The sequence below is a fragment of the Pimephales promelas genome, chromosome 19 (genome assembly GCF_988280905.1).
Source record: "Pimephales promelas chromosome 19, fPimPro1.hap1.1, whole genome shotgun sequence".
Taxonomy (NCBI): Eukaryota; Metazoa; Chordata; class Actinopteri; order Cypriniformes; family Leuciscidae; genus Pimephales; species Pimephales promelas.
The window spans coordinates 11,047,198-11,064,972 of NC_142787.1; the positions used below are offsets into that span (position 1 = coordinate 11,047,198).

General features: G+C 37.7%; 1 protein-coding gene across 3 annotated transcripts in view; it reads left to right on the forward strand.

The window, feature by feature from the left end:
• The window catches only part of LOC120476845 (uncharacterized), a 43,339-nt gene extending 28,705 nt beyond the window's left edge, over window positions 1–14,634 (forward strand). For 2 of the 3 annotated variants that reach the window (XM_039668048.2, XM_039668052.2), the window contains 15 exons: window positions 616–840; window positions 1,877–1,969; window positions 2,198–2,326; window positions 2,818–2,913; window positions 3,070–3,276; window positions 3,767–3,871; window positions 4,441–4,593; window positions 4,910–5,077; window positions 6,404–6,577; window positions 7,724–7,813; window positions 9,675–9,758; window positions 9,833–9,951; window positions 11,138–11,246; window positions 11,883–12,046; window positions 13,277–14,634. In XM_039668048.2, the coding sequence (XP_039523982.2) occupies window positions 616–840; window positions 1,877–1,969; window positions 2,198–2,326; window positions 2,818–2,913; window positions 3,070–3,276; window positions 3,767–3,871; window positions 4,441–4,593; window positions 4,910–5,077; window positions 6,404–6,577; window positions 7,724–7,813; window positions 9,675–9,758; window positions 9,833–9,951; window positions 11,138–11,246; window positions 11,883–12,046; window positions 13,277–13,394 (2,034 nt within the window). In that variant the 3' untranslated portion in view covers window positions 13,395–14,634. The remainder of the gene's footprint in view (window positions 1–615; window positions 841–1,876; window positions 1,970–2,197; window positions 2,327–2,817; window positions 2,914–3,069; window positions 3,277–3,766; window positions 3,872–4,440; window positions 4,594–4,909; window positions 5,078–6,403; window positions 6,578–7,723; window positions 7,814–9,674; window positions 9,759–9,832; window positions 9,952–11,137; window positions 11,247–11,882; window positions 12,047–13,276) is intronic. The other variant, XM_039668051.2, reaches the window with a different exon arrangement.
• Window positions 14,635–17,775: the final 3,141 nt, after the last annotated feature.

The window sequence follows — 17,775 nt, forward strand, 5'->3', positions numbered from 1 at the left end:
ACTGCGAATCATCCTCGCTCGCCTCACATCAATCTGTCAATCATCCGTTTGATTTCCAGCTGCACGCTTCATCAATCAACTCTGATACTAATCAATGCAACACACTTTTCTCGATGTTTCAGGGCGTTTTGTCTGCACATGAGCAGTGCTGTTCGAGTGGAATTGAAAAATGATTATAGGTTTTACGAATCGTTTTTATTCTTATATTACCTTTTTTATTTAGATTATTTTAGATTTTATAAAAATATTATTATTGATTTTTTTTTTAAATATTTAAATATTTATTTTTTTACTTTATGTTACTTTATTTTTAAATTTAATTGAAAAAAATTATTGAATAAAATGTATTTTATTTTTGTATTTATTTTATTTTTCATTTATTTAATTGATATTATTTTAGATTTTATAATTTTTTTGAATTTCTATCTTTTTTTGAATTAATTTTTTTTAATGAAAGTTTTATCCCTGCGCATGAGCGCTTTAGATGTGCATGTGTGTGTTTGTTGCGTCTCTCTGAGTGTTTGTAACTACACACCATGCGTCTGATCTTGGCTTGATTGAAGCTCCTGGAACCCCAACACTCTGTCACTCACTCTCTCTCTCTCTCTCACCCAGATCTGCAACGGTGAGAAGCAGCACGGCAGTCTTCGGTCTGATGACGACCCCTCCACCTCTAAAGCCCGGGCCAACCCCAGGTACCAGCTGTTCCTGGGGGCCAACGGCTCCGTGAGCTCAAGCGGCTCCAGCGGGACCAACGGGAACCTCAGGAGGATCAGCTCAGCCATGCGTGGGTCCATGGAGTCGCTGTCGTCCCGGGACTGGGACAGCATGTCCGACAGGGTGAGTGTCCGCTTAAATATAGAAATAAAATGTAAAAATAGAAATTATGTAAATAAAACAAAAATTCTAGATATTAATTAATTAATTAATTAAAATAACTAAAACCTCAATGAATCTCGTTTCTTCCAGAAATGTTAAAATGATAATATTAATAATGATTTAATACTTTGCTATGAATATAAATAATAAATAATAATTTAAATAATATATATATATATAATTAAAAATTTGTTTGAAAAATATAAAATAACTGTTATAAAAAATATATATTACAGATCTTTTTTTTTTTTGCTGTGTGATGTGTTTGCCCTGCCAGCATAGTTTTAATATAACATGTTAATTTTAAAAGGAGCATATTTGTTTCATTTTGACCTATTTTTCATCTATTATAGGAAATAATTTCTTTTTATGATGCGAATTATGTCGTCCATTTAAAAAGCGACATGATGCTTTACTTGACACTGATTGTGTTGCTTTAAACAATAATGTTGTTTACAGTAACCATGTTTACAGTAGCCGCATTTACAGTTGGCGTGTTCACAGTAGGCATTTAGAGTAGGTTTTTGCCTTAGGCATGTTCACTGTAGCCGAGTTCACAGTAGTAGAGTTCACAGTACTAGAGTTCACAGTAGCAGAGTTCACAGTAGCAGAGTTTACAGTAGGCGTTTGCAGTTGGCGCGTTCACAGTAGCCGAATTCACAGTAGGCGTTTACAGTTGACGTTTACAGTAGGCTTTTACAGTATGCTGCCTACAGTAGGCGTTTACAGTAGATGTTTACAGTAGGCTTTTACAGTAGGCTGCCTACAATAGGCGTTTACAGTAGGTGGCCTACAGTAGGCTTTTACAGTAGGCTGCCTACAATAGGCGTTTACAGTAGGTGGCCTACAGTAGGTGTTTACAGTAGACGAGTTCACAGTAGCTGAGTGTACAGTAGGTGTTTACAGTAGGAGTTTGCAGTTGGCGCGCTCACAGTAGCTGAGTTCACAGTAGGCGTTTACAGTAGCTGTTTACAGTATTGCCTCTGTGTTCTTCCAGATGGGCAGCTTTGACAGTCCTTCCAGAGTTTTCAACAGTCCATATGCAACGCTGTCGTTGGACTATCCCACCAACAGAATGGCAGATTTTAAGGTAAATAAGTCACATCCTGTGTTTATGTATGAGTGGACAGAACATGTACTTCAGCTCCATCCATGTGTGTAGGAACACCTAAAGTGTTGCATAAATACTGTCTTCAACAATGATTATCCACTTCTTTTATAATTATATAGCCTTTGTGACTTCATATTAATCCAGACTACACGAGATAAAACTTAATTTGCCACCCTGCAGGACTAATGACTGTTGTGTTTGAATCAGACACAGGAAGTGATGTCACCTGGCGTCTCTGAGGTGAACCTCTTTGGTTTGAACCGGAGTCCCGTTGCGAGTCCCGCGCTCAATCAGCGCTCGCGCATCGGCTACGACAGTCTGACGCGCAGACGAGACGTGAGTTTATTCCTCGTCAAACCATTAAGCTTCCTTTTACTGTCAAATCAGCATTATTAATAAAAACACCCTAAAACATGTCAAAGTATTTTTAAGGAAATTGCTGGGAAAAAAATATATAAAAATATAGTTAGATACACAGTGTAATTATTATTTAAATTATATAATTACATAATTATTTCAGTTAGAATTATTTTAATACATTATGCTCACACACATACATACTGTACACACACACACACACACACACACACACATATATATATATATATATTAAATAAAACAAATAAATACATCTATTTTTTATAATTTTACTATTATGTATATATACTGGATTAAGTTAAATGTGTGTGTATATATATATATATATATATAAAGTTATTATTCAACATAGCCATTATTTGGTGTTTTACAGACACTCTATATCTCAGTAGTTGCTTTTAATTATAACTAAGTAAAACATAAAAAGTATTTGACCTGTTGTCCTCCAGAAGGCCACGCCGGGTCAACTCATGCTGCAGAACAACCAGCCGAACAAGCGCGACTTCGTGCAGGAGTTGACCAATCAGCTGGACGACTGTCGCAGGGTCAGTGTCACACACACACACACACACTCTCCATAGCCAAACATATACACACTTTCCATAGCCAAACACACACACACAAAATCCTCAAATTTTTCCACAGAATTCATGCAAAAAATGTAATTACCATTAACATGTGTGTGGATGCATGTGCTCCAGAGGAACCAGTTTCTGGAAGCGGAGAGCATCGAACTGGAGAAGGAGAGGACTCAGATCCGCTTCGAGATGCGAGGACTTCTGGTGAACAATGAAGATCTTCTGCGGACCAACACACAGATGCAGGGAGAGACCAACCGGCTGAGAGAGAGGATCGTGGAGTTGGAGAGCAACAACAACGTGATGCAGGAGCACCTCAAAAAGATGGAGGTACCGAAGAAAAATTCATTTTCTTTCTAACTTGTAAACTTTTAAAGACAATTGTTAATCAGTGGTATTTGCTTCTGTTGAACCTGTTAGCCTGTATTTCGACTTACTCTTAAAATAATCAGCGGAATTCCTGGTGAAGAACTACATTACCCATAATGCTGTACTGAAAATTACACCAATCAGAGAGTTGAATCAAGAGCTTGTTAGCTCCGCCCACTCCCATGAATGCAAATGATTTAATGGAGTTGTTATAAGTAGTTTTATATTCCTCCATCATTTTTAATTTGATTGTGTCATTCGCAATGCATCATGGGATTGTAGTTCTTTCCCTCACTGAAGATGTTCTTGTATTTTCAAATAATTTCAAATCCAAGTTTGTAGTGTTGTGATTCTCCTCGTAGCTGATTGGTTCATGGTACTTTAAAATCTCAATGGGAGATCAGGTGATGAGATGATTGACGTGTGTGTGTGTGTTTGTGTGTGTGTGTAGAACGAGCTGAAGGAGGCACGTGAGGTGATGGTGGAAGCAAACACTCAAGAATACGCCTTCAACTTTCTGCAACAGACGCTCAAGAACAAAATAAAAGACACAGAGGTGTGTATGAGTCAACACAAACACTTGATATTAACTTGACACTTGATCTTAATATCATCATTATTATTATTTCTTTTTGAATGCTAGTGTGTATAATGATATATCATGGCAGGGTTATTTTCGTTAACTAAAACTAAAATCATCATTGTTGATTTCTTCAAATAAAATAATCATGGACCAAATTAAAAATTTGTCATTTTTTTTCTCATTTTCCCAAAAATATCAATTTGTTTTATTATTATTTTTATCAGTAGTAGTATATTATATTATAATTGGTTATTTTTTTCCTCTCTGTTGTTTTATTGCTTTTGTCATGCCAATAAACTTCATAAAATAATTTTCAAAAACTCTTCCGAAACATAATTTAATTTGCAAAATGTAAAATTAGGGGAAATAATAAATATAATGAGGAAACATCAGGAAAAGTGTTATTGAACGATGTGTATCTATTATTTGTGAATTTTGTGAAGGTTATATAAAATCATTGAAAATACATTTATGATGTTTATTGTATTTTATTGTGTGTGTGTTTGTCCTGACTCTGATCATCCATGTGTGTGTGTGTGTAGGAAGCTCTGGAGAAACAAACGCAGCACGCTCAGTGTGTGTCTGAGAAGCTGTGGCTCACTGAACGCACTCTGGAGGAGCTGGAGCTCGAGAAGGAGAACAAGTCTAAGAAAGCTCTAGAACTCAGCAATAGTGTCTTCAAACTGGAGACAGAGGTACACACACACACACACACTCTCTCCTTTTCTTTTTCTTTATATATATATATTATACACACACACACACACACACACTCTCTCTCTCCCCACACACACTCTCAAACCCTTACACATGTATACACGAACACTCTCTCTCCACACACACACACACAAAACAGATCATTAACTTTCTGAATTTCATCTTCATATTCATTATTCTAAAGAAGAAAAGATGTCTCTCCAACTATGAAACAATTTTGTCATCAAGGCTGTGTGATCATAGAAAAAATAATACTGTGAACAAATAGTCATGATCAAATAATGTGTTTGTCAGCTGGCAGAATCTCTTCAGGAGGCTCTTCAGGCGCGGACAGAGCTGAGTTTGCAGCAGAAGCTCCGGGCCGACGCTGAGCTGAGAGTGGAGGAGCTGGAGGAGAGTGTGTTGGAGAAAGACCAGGAGCTGCTGAGACTCACACAGATTGTCTGCAGACTGCAGGGAGAGGTGAGACACACACACACACACACACACTACTGGAGTACTGCAGGAAGAGGTGAAACATAGACACACACTACTGAACTACTGCTGGGAGAGGTGAGACTCTCACAAACACACATGCATCACAGAATCCTGAAAAATATAATATATATATCAGTTTCCACACAAATATGCAGCAGCACAACTGTTTTCAACATTGATAATAATCAGACATTTGTTTTGAGCATCAAAACAACATATTAGAGTGATTTCTAAAGGATCATGTAACACTATAGAAAGAGTGAGTGATATACGTGAGTGAGTGAGTGAGTGAGTAATATAGTGATATACGTGAGTGATATAGTGATGTGAGTGAGTGAGTGAGTGATATAGTGATATACGTGAGTGAGTGAGTGATATACGTGAGTGAATGAGTGAGTGAGTAATATAGTGATATACGTGAGTGATATAGTGATGTGAGTGAGTGAGTGAGTGAGTGATATAGTGATATACGTGAGTGAATGAGTGAGTGAGTGATATGAAGAGTTCAGATGCAAAAGCCTCTAAATGCCATTTGAAATTTTCTTCTTTAATGATGATTTTTATCAAACTTGTATATTTAAGTTCAGTAATTTCACTTAAATAGCAATTAATAGGTAATTATCATTGCCATTTAAGTGAAATTACTGAACTTAAATATACAAGCTTGATAAAAATGATCATTCTGGAAGAAAATTTCAAATGGCACTTAGAGGCTTTTGCATCTGAACTCTTCATATAGTGATATACGTGAGTGATATAGTGATGTGAGTGAGTGAGTGAGTGAGTGAGTGATATACGTGAGTGAGTGAGTGAGTGATATAGTGATATACGTGAGTGATATAGTGATGTGAGTGAGTGAGTGAGTGAGTGAGTGAGTGAGTGACAGTGATATACGTGAGTGATATAGTGATGTGAGTGAGTGAGTGATATAGTGATATACGTGAGTGAGTGAGTGAGTGAGTGAGTGATATACGTGAGTGAGTGAGTGAGTGATATAGTGATATACGTGAGTGATATAGTGATGTGAGTGAGTGAGTGAGTGATATACGTGAGTGAGTGAGTGATATACGTGAGTGAGTGAGTGATATACGTGAGTGAGTGAGTGAGTGAGTGATATACGTGAGTGATATAGCGATGTGAGTGAGTGAGTGAGTGAGTGAGTGATATACGTGAGTGAGTGAGTGAGTGAGTGAGTGAGAGAGTGTTTGTGTGAGTGAGTCTGTATCAGAGATTTAGGCTTGTCTCATCAGTCCTAATGTTGATGTTCTCTCTGCACTCGACTCTGTCCTGACTCTGTGTGTGTGTTTGTAGGTGACAGATAAGCTGAGCTATAAGGAGCAGACTCTAGAGGAGGAGATTCAGCTGCGTGAGCGAGCGCAGCTTCAGTGCAAACAGGCAGAGCGAGCGCTGGAAGATCTGCGGATGGAGATGCAGACGCTCGGCCAGAGCAGAGACGACCTCTCCAAACAGCTCAAACTAGCACAGGTGTGTGTGTGTGTGTGTGTGCACTGCTGACAACACTCTCAGGTCAAGGCAATACAGATTTACAGTGTTGAACAGGAAAATCAATGATGAAACTTCATCAAATATAAAGACAGGAGTCATTATTCAGATCAGCGTTGTTTTCATCGGATAGTGTCAGTGCAGTCAAATAGATAATATTGCTGAATATTAATAAACTGTGTTTGTGAAAACCTGTGAAAGATCATCAAACTGCCTATTTGCATATTATTTGCAGTAGCGATGCATCAAAATACATTTTTAACGAAAATCACTGAAACTGAAATTACTACCCATTTACTAACAGCTGAAAACCAAAAATCAATTCATTGATCAAATGTATTTAATAATCAGCACTCAAATAAAAACTCAAAAAAAGTTTTCTAAAAAATATTAAGTTCTTTTAAGGCAGATTTTATATCAACTTTTTCATGATATATTGATTAGTTGTTTATACAAACATTTGAAAATTGGCTGAACTTTTTTCATGATTTATTCAAATATGCAATTAATAATGAAGACAACAGTAGACATAAATATATAAATAATAATAAATTATATGTTACATAAACATATGAATAAATTAATAATTATTATTTAATTATTTAAAATATATTATATTGCATTATATTATATATTCAATTTACTTAAATGTATTAATACATTTATTTATTATTTTTATTGAATTCATTTAAAATAAATATATTATATTGCATTATTCTTATTTAATATAATATATATATATATATATATATATATATATATATATTAATGCATTAATACGCTTATTTTAAAATTCATTTATTTAAAATAATTACATTTATACATTATAATGAAAATGTAATATAATGGAAACATCGTCAGAGAAACAATTTTTTTTAAACAAATATAGTTAAAAGCACTATATAAATGGAGACTTGACTAGTTAATTTTTCTAGCTAACTATCAAATTTATGGTCACATTGGTCAGCGAATATGTTTTTTCTGAGGTAAATGTGAGATATTGTTTACAAGCTGTCATATTGACGTGGTTCTGCGGTTGAAACACTGATTGAGAGATTACATGAGATGTGTTCATGCATCATGTGTTCTGGTGTGTGTTCACACTGCTGACGAGAGTGTGTGTTTCAGGAGAAGATCATCGATCTGGAAGCCGATCTGGAAGAGCTTCACGAGAACGACCAACGGTGGGCGTCCAAACACAAGAGAGCCTTGGATCAGGTGACCGACACATTGATGAACAACTCGTTTTCCACTACACATATCTAAACCACCTGACAGCAAGTTGCATTAAATTCACTTTACCCTCTGGTGCTCTTTACATGTCAGTCAAAAATGACAGATTTGTTTTTTGTTTTTTTCAATGAAATTAATGTACAATATTTTAGTCCGATAATGTTTTTTATCTAATATTTTAGTTGGTATTTTATTGTATTAAATTATATTTACACAGTATTTATAATACATTTATTCACTTTTTGATCATAAACCTGAAAATTAGATTTCCAACTTAAACTGTGATAAATCTTGAATGTTTTAGTATGGAAGCTTATTTCCGCCACAGAATGAAAAATAAAAAAGGTAATTGCGACTTTTTGCCTCACAATTCTGAGAAAAAGACAACTCTGAAAGATATAAAGTCAGAATTGCATGATATAAACTCAGGATTGATTGATGTAAAGTCAGAATTGCGTGATATGAAGTCAGGATTGATTGATTTAAAGTCAGAATTGATTGATATAAAGTCAGGATTGATTGATATAAAGTCAGGATTGATTGATATAAAGTCAGAATTGCGTGATATAAAGTCAGAATTGATTGATATAAAGTCAGAATTGATTGATATAAAGTCAGAATTGCGTGATATAAAGTCAGGATTGATTGATGTAAAGTCAGAATTGATTGATATAAAGTCAGAATTCCGTGATATAAAGTCAGGATTGATTGATATAAAGTCAGAATTGCATGATATAAAGTCAGGATTGATTGATATAAAGTCAGAATTGATTGATATAAAGTCAGGATTGATTGATATAAAGTCAGAATTGATTGATATAAAGTCAGGATTGATTGATATAAAGTCAGAATTGATTGATATAAAGTCAGGATTGATTGATATAAAGTTAGAATTGATTGATATAAAGTCAGGATTGATTGATATAAAGTCAGGATTGATTGATATAAAGTCAGAATTGATTGATATAAAGTCAGGATTGATTGATATAAAGTCAGAATTGATTGATATAAAGTCAGGATTGATTGATATAAAGTTAGAATTGCGTCATATAAAGTCAGGATTGATTGATATAAAGTCAGAATTGTGTGATATAAAGTCAGGATTGATTGATATAAAGTCAGAATTGCAAGATATAAAGTCAGGATTGATTGATCACATAAGTCACATAATTGCGAGTTTATATTTAGCAATTCTGAGAAAAGATGTCAGAATTGCTAAATATAAACTCGCAATTATGTGTTATATAGTCAGAATTGCGAGAAAGTCAGAATTGTTTGTTTTTCAATTTTGAATTCTGACTTTATAACACGCAATTGCGACTTTATTTCAGACAATTCTGACTTTATAACTAGCAATTCTGAGAAATAAAGTCTGAATTGCGAGATCTTAACTCACAATTGTGAAATTAAAAATCACAATTATCTTTTTATATGTTTTATTCTGTGGCGGAAACAATCTTCCATACTTTAGAGCACAGACTCAAGTTTGATCTCTTTATAAAGACGACACTTGGCAGATTATTGCTGATGAGAAAAAAAGTTTTCAAAAGTGAACTTAAAAAAAGTTACAGAATTTTGTCCGTTGTTATGAAAACATTTTCAAAAACACAATTTACTCTAGAGTTATGACTTTCATTTTATAATAGTTTTAAACAAGCTGACAAAAATGACCAAATCGCATCAGAGGGTTAAAGCAAGTAACTTCAGTTTGAGATGCTGGAACACAAGACAGAAGTTTAGAGGAAGAACATCAGATTCTGCAGCGTAAACAGTTTACAGTGTGGAAAGCAGATGAACAGAACGGTGTGTAAACGTGTGTGTGTGTGTGTGTGTGTTTGTTTCACAGTCTGAGCAACTGCAGATGAAGCTCATCCAGGAGAAAGATCTCAACGAGCAGCTGGAGTGTGATAAGGCCATCCTGGAGAGACAGGTGTGTGTGTGTGTGTGTTTGATGATATCCATATCTGTAGTTATGAAAGATGCTGACGCTGCTGATGTGTGCAGGTGCGAGATCTGCGCAATGAGATGGAGGAACTGCAGAACAACAGAGTCGAGGTCGATTCCGTCACTAGAGCCGAGATCAAAGCCAAAGAGCTGGAGAACACACTGCGTGCGGAGGAGAGGTCAGACACACACACACACACACACACTCATTGTTAGTTCATGTTCATGGGAGATTAATTTAAGTTTGGGTCATGAACTGGATTTTTCCTGAGGTGCTCTTATAATAATAATATGATTTTTACATCATTTTTTTCACAATTTAGAAATAAAGCGTGTTTCAGATCCTGTCGTTTTCTGTCCTTGATCCCAATAAAAGCTATTTTTCGAATATCAAGGACATTTTGAGTTTTGAAACTTACAGGATAGGGAATGCATATATCTGGGGAATGCAATAGTTGGGCAAGAGAACGCATTGAAATGTAATTTTTCTCCCTTTTCATATATACCGGTGTCTATATACTGTATTAGGGATGGGCAACAATTAATCGTGATTAATCGTTAATCATCATTAATCCATGATGGAACCGCAAGAAGGTTCTATATATGAAGTGCTGGGCGGAACCCAAATAGAATCTTTTCTTCAAATTTTCTCCAAAGCCAAATTATTAGGAAACTTCAGAGCCCATATATGCACATGGCAATGGGCAACGATTAATCGCATCCAAAATAAAAGTTTGTGTTTACGTAATATATGTGTGTGTGGTATGTATTAATTATTTTGTATATATAAATACACACACATGTATGTATATATTTAAGAAATATTTGCATGTATATACTTGTATATACATAATTAATATTATGTATAAATATTTGATTAAGAACACATTTTTCTTAAATATATACATTCATGTGTTAGTATTTATATATACAAAATAATTATACACACCACACACACATATATCATGTAAACACAAACTTTTATTTTGGATGCGATTAATCGTTGCCCATCCCCATTGCCATGTGCATATATGGGCTCTGAAGTTTCCTAATAATTCGGCTTTTGGAGAAAATTTGAAGAAAAGATTCTATTTGGGTTCCGCCCAGCACTTCATATATAGAACCTTCTAGCGGTTCCATCATGGATCGTGTTACGGATTTAATTTGATTTAGTTTAATTATTGTTTTCTTTTCTTTTTTTTAAATTAAATGTTATGAATTAAACCGCTCATAAACATACTATTTGTATCATCCAATCATTTAAGATTTCTCCTTGTACCCGTTTGGCATGACGGGTTCTGCAAGATTGAGTCCAGAACCCTTGTGTGTCAGAATGATCCTCTAAAGACTCGTTCTGCTCCTCAGGAATAAAGTGGTCATGAGCAACACCATCAGCAAACTGGAGAGGAAGATCCACGAGCTGACGGAGCAGGTGGAGGAGGAGAACAAGATCTCCACAGAGCAGAGGGAGCTGGTACGACACACACACACACACTGACAGACCACAGGGGGAGACACGGCACTGAACAACAGCACAAAACACACACTCCAACTGACAGACAGACAGCAGAGGGAGCTGGTATGACACACACACACGGACAGCAGAGGGAGACAACACTGAACAACAGCACAAAACACACACACACATACAGACAGCAGAGGGAGCTGGTATGACACACGCTAAAAGACAGCAGAGGGAGCTGGTACGACACACACACACTCTGACGAACAGCAGAGGGAGACACAACACTGAACAACAGCACAAAACACACATACTGACAGACAGACAGCAGAGGGAGCTGGTACTACACACACAAACACGCACACTGACAGACCACACGGGGAGACACACCACTGAACAACAGCATAAAACAAACACACACACACACACACAATTATACACAATAATATTTATTTAATAAATGGTCTCTTTTATACTTGCATTTATTTTTCCATATATTTTTTGTATTTGCGCCGATGCAAGTTTTATTCTTGTAGTTATCGTTAGTGATCGAACAAGTGAGCCGACTTCCAATTTTCTCCCGGTGGAGGATCGAATGTGAAAGGGAGTGTGTTGGTCCTCTGGTCTGAAGGTTGTGTGTGTTTGTAGATGACTCAGCGGATGCGTGTGTTGAAGAGGCAGCTGAACGAGGCCGAGGAAGAGGCGAGTCGACGGGACGTTCAACACCGACACACACAGAGAGAACTGATGGAGGAGAGAGAGGCCAACAGCCGACTGCAGAGACAACTGCTGGACCAACAGCTGGCAAACAAGTGCGTACACACACACACGACAACTGCCGGACCAACTGCTGACCAACAAGTGCGCACACACACACACACACACTTCAACTGCTGGACCAACAAGTGCGTACACACACACACACACACACGCAGAGACGGTAACTGCTGGACCAACAGCTGGCAAACAAGTGTGTACACGCGCACACACACACACACACGTCAACTGCTAGACCAACAGCTGACCATCAAGTGCGCACACACACACGCACGTCAACTGCTGGACCAACAAGTGCGTACACACACACACACACACACACACACACGCAGAGACGGTAACTGCTGGACCAACAGCTGGCAAACAAGTGTGTACACGCGCACACACACAAACACACACACACACGTCAACTGCTGGACCAACAGCTGACCATCAAGTGCGCACACACACACACGCACGTCAACTGCTGGACCAACAAGTGCGTACACACACACACACACACACGTCAACTGCTGGACCAACAAGTGCGTACACACACACACACACACGCAGAGACGGTAACTGCTGGACCAACAGCTGACCATCAAGTGCGCACACACACACACGCACGTCAACTGCTGGACCAACAGGTGCGTACACACACACACACACACACACACACACACACGACAACTGCCGGACCAACTGCTGACCAACAAGTGTGCGCACACACACACACACACGCATGTCAACTGCTGCACCAACAAGTGCGTACACACACACACACACACACACGACAACTGCCGGACCAACTGCTGACCAACAAGTGTGTACACACAGTCTCACACACACACACACACACACACACACACACACACTGACACGACAACAGCTGACCAACAAGTACACTCTCGCCCATCAAGTAAATGATGACAGAATTTTGGGTGAACCATCCCTTTAAAGCATATTAATATTAAATACATTTATTAAATAATAAATTCATATTTTTTTATTTTTTTGTAAATTAGCATATATTAATATGGTGTCTGAAAGAAATATTTATAACATATATAGTCATAAATACTAAATACTATTCATTAATTGTTTTTAGACTATTTTGCATTAAGGCCTTGCTGGAAACTCTTTAATATCAAACATTTATTCTATTTTTTATAAACAAGGAAGAAATTAATATTCATAATGAAGTGTGTGTTTATTCATGACACCATGTTCCGATTTATTTGGGGACTTCTAGGTTAACGTTTTCGTAATATTGTGTCCCGCAGGAGGAAAGAGTCGAGACAAACTCTAGAAAGCCTGAAACTGAACTTCGATGAAGACGAAGATGAGGAAGAGCAACAGGCCGAGTCCAAACCCACAGAGAAGCAGATCTCACAGGTCTGACCTCACAAACACAAACTGTATCCAAACCTGCCAAAACCAAATCACTCTGGATCTGCCGTCGGACCCCGTAACATTCAGATCCAGAGGTTCTCCATATGAACTGAACGACAGTAACGTTGTGGAAAAGCTCTTTCCTGTGGACTGACTCTCGGGAGTATAATCATATTCATATCTCCAGAGAACTGCTTTACGGTAGCAGACGTCCCTGGTGTGTTCATTTACAGTAAAAGCTATCGCTCTATTCTACATGTTCAGTGGTTAATGTTCTCTGTCAAACTATCCGTTCGGTTGTTTCTGTTGTTATTTTTTTCTATCAGCTTGTTTACATCATGCATATATTAGCATAAACAAGGTAGGAATTAATATTGATAATGAAGTGTGTGGTTATTCATGACACCGTGTTTAGATTTATTTGGGGACTTTACGTGAGCTTGCATGCATTCAGCGATCATGGGTGTGTTTCCCGAAAGCGTCGTTAGCCAGATACTCGTTATCAGCAGTTCAACGAGTGTTTCCCGAACCTATAGTTGTAACGAACATTCGCAGAGTTGTGTGAGAGCGACGGCTCTCGATCTGCGGGTAGATCTGACATGTGACTCTATAAATCCTGATCTTGAGCAAAATAAGTAATCTGACATTCAGTGCAACCCGTGTATTTTACTTAGAATACACACAAATGTCTTTTACGTCTTTTAGTTTCTCAAAGAGATTGTATAGTTTCGTTTTTGAAGAGTGTGCATGTGTGAACGAGTTCTAAGTGTGTGAGCGAGCTCTAGTGTGTGTGAACAAGGTGATGATCGAATCTAGAAATAAAGCAATGTAACTGAGATAAATGCACGTCTGTAATTTATAACAAAATATCTAGCGTTAATTTGATTGCAAACAGATTCTTTAAAAGTAGTCATTACTCCAACACCCGCGTGACATCATTAACCAGCGTGGTTGAACGACCACTTTGAGACGAAACCAGTAGTTGATGTCTTCAGCGATGCGCGAGTGGGAAACACACTCCTGATAAGCTGAATGTGTGACTGTGTGTTACTTCTGCTGGCAGTTATTAACCAATTAAGGGAATCTAAGTGTTTAAGTCTTAAAGACGTTATAACGTGTTGAATGGGATCATCTGTGTCTGTCTGGATTCTTCACACGCTCAGTTTAGTTTATTAAAGCACAGCAGCAGTTTTACTCCATGGGGTTTTATTTGTTGCACAAAATGGTAATAAAATATGCTAAATCATGATTGTTGCCCTTTTCATTTTTTTACTCTGTTTAGAACGGTAATAAACTAGCATTAACTAAAATGCCACAAAAGGCAGAGAGTAATTAAAAAAAACTTTATAACTTTAATGGCTCCCAGTATATTATGTTGTATGAATATCTATGCAATGCCAAAGAAACAACCGAGACAACATTATATTCTATCTTCATATATATATATATATATATATATATATTTTTTTTTTATCAACACTTGAAGTTTAATAAAGAAGAAGCAACATTTGAAGAAAAAGCTAAGAAAATAATGATTTGTTAAAGATTTTGTTGGATTAGGTTCGGAGTGATGATCGAAACACAGGTGGAGTCGATCGGGTCCATCAACACCTCAAAGCTTCATACATTGTGTTCAGTAACATTTGGCAGTTTTGATTTATATGCTGTTTTAATGTCTGATGATCGTGTTAGAATTGACATGTGCGTCAGCAATGCATATCTATTGTTTCTTCTCCTGTGTTTCGATCCGGAGATTCTGTACTCTTTCAGGAGACGTGTAACAGCGCCACCTACTGTATAACAGTGGAAACATGGCTAGCCGGTGAATTCAATCAATGGCAGGGCAACATGACATCATGACTTTTGCGTAAACATACGCGCCAATTTCGAGTCAAGTGGCGTGTTATCTCTACGCATTTTGAGCCATCCGCGTGTGTATGCGTGTATGTCTACGCAATTAATGCCAGAGTGATTCCGCGTGTCTGTACACCCCGTCAAATATCCGAGCGAAACGAAGCAAAATGTAGATCTACATCTGGGGAGCGATCTTTTTTTTTTTTTTTTTCTAGGATGTTAAGGGAAGACTCAAATGCCAGTGACGGGTAGGTTTAGGGACGGGGTTGAGGTAAGTCATATATTTATATATACAGTAATAACGTCAAAGTCAACGGCGTTCATAAACACGCTGAAAAGTGATTATGCGTGTTGATAGCACTCCAAAAATGGAAATACGAATTGGCGGGTCATACACACGCTACTTCATGAGATCAGTCTGGGCAGGGATAGTGTTAAAGTCCCCCTAGTCAATAATTTAATCCCTTATGGTTACATATTATTAGACTGGTTCAACCAGACTCTAGTTCATTTCATTTCCACATAGAGTCTGGAACCGCTCCATTGAGAAACGTTTCCTTCCTTGTAGGCGGGTTCACTATTAAAGTTCAAATCTATTGGATCTGCCCAAAGTCACTCACGATCTGCCATAGCCAATCGCTAACGGGGTGTCGTGAGTGACGTATGTCACGCGCCGAAACGGCTGGAAACAACAAGTCCGAATGATCAGAGGATTATGTTTACAATAGGATTTCAGTCAACGAGCGCCGCAGGTTTTGTTAATCTAGGAACAATTATTAATTCGAAATGTATATTTGACACGAAGGACAGTGATATATTCATTCAATGGCGGAAGCTGTGTATAATCATTACAAATACGCCGCTGTGGTCGTTTTCTGATCTGCCGCAAATGCTGTACAGTGAATGATCAGTCTCTATCTGCAGATGTGTAATAAACAACAATTTTTCATATTACGTCTTATTGTTTCTTAATTACCTTAATTATGGTCTTCAAAGTATGTGTTTGTACATTTTTATGTGGCATTTAGTTTTTTTTAGTAAAACAAATCAACCATTGCCATCTAAAACTGAAAATCAAATATCTTCAAAGTATGGTTTTTCACATTTTTATTTATGACAATTATTTTTTAAAAATCACAACCAATTTGTATGATTTACAACATGTAAAACCGACACATCAACCTCCTGCACGAGTGCACAAAGGGGCTCAAAATGTTCTATTCATCACAAGAATCAGTAAATATACAGTTGGGAATATGAGCGACTGACATGACTCCTGAGCCGATCTTCAACAATAGTTTAGCAGCCAGGACTCGGGGCTTCCGAACACCGCGAACACCAGGCTAAACTGTCCGTCCAAAATGTCACGGTCATCGTGCACGAGCTGCCCAGCACAAACTTCCAAACTTTCTGCCTCCTTCACTTGGTCCTCAGTTGTGCAACAAGAGGTTAGACGATAACAATCCGGCTTTAAATTCTGTATATTCGGCAGTCTCTTTTCCAACAACGGCCCGAATAGCTTTTCTCACGTCTTTCTCCGCTGCCATTACTGAACTCAAACTGACGCGCTTACATCAACGTCATCGTTCTCAGCCACTCCCTCTATTCGCTGATTGGTCCTACAAAAAATTGATTTCTGGAAACCTAAGGATATGGAGCGATCCCAGACGTAGTTACTGAAGTAAAATGAAATTGAGCGGAAGTGCGTAGGAGGGCGCAGCCAGGCTAACATATTATGCCCCTTTTCACAAGATGTATTATAAATCTATGGTGTCCCCAGAATGTGTCCGTGAAATTTCAGCTCAAAGAATCATTATAGCTCAATAAAGTTGCCCATTTTTGGGTGTGACCAAAATCGCTCTGTTTTTGTGTCCGTTTAAATGCAAATGAGCAGAAGAGGGCGGAGTCTTTGGATACTCCAGCAATAACCAATGCAAATTTCAGTCAAATCGCAGAAATAACCCAGAGCGGAGTGCAGAATTACAAAGACTCATACATTTATGTAGTCATTATGGAGTTAGCTTACATTGATTTATCTCATCAACTTCCATGTACTGCCATGTTTAACTTTTACACAAGTTGACAGTTTTGGTCAATAGTGTTCAGTGCTTATCTGTGGAGCAGTGACAGAACAGTTTCATGCTTTGCTCCAATTCAAATGTCGACAGCGCGGATGGAAACATGCAGATTAAAGGGCCGGTAAAATTATAATAAGATCCTCTTCCTACATCAGAGGGGGAGCGAAATCTGACCGGCTTATTTGTTTACATGCCTGCAGAGAAAGGCTCACCAACACGGCCGCATTAACCATAGGGCTAGGCGGGGCTAAAGCCCCGGGGCACAAGCAAGGAGGGGGCCCGTGATTGGCTGTGGAGCAAATACTGCAAGCCATCTGATTACCAAAGCCTTACCACGCAACGTCCCCCACAAATTAGTCCTGTAATTTAGTGGCACTTTCCCTTGTTATATTCCATGCATTATGGAATCATTATCATTAATAGAGACGTTCGCAAAGACCCGCCTTTTTTAGTATGTG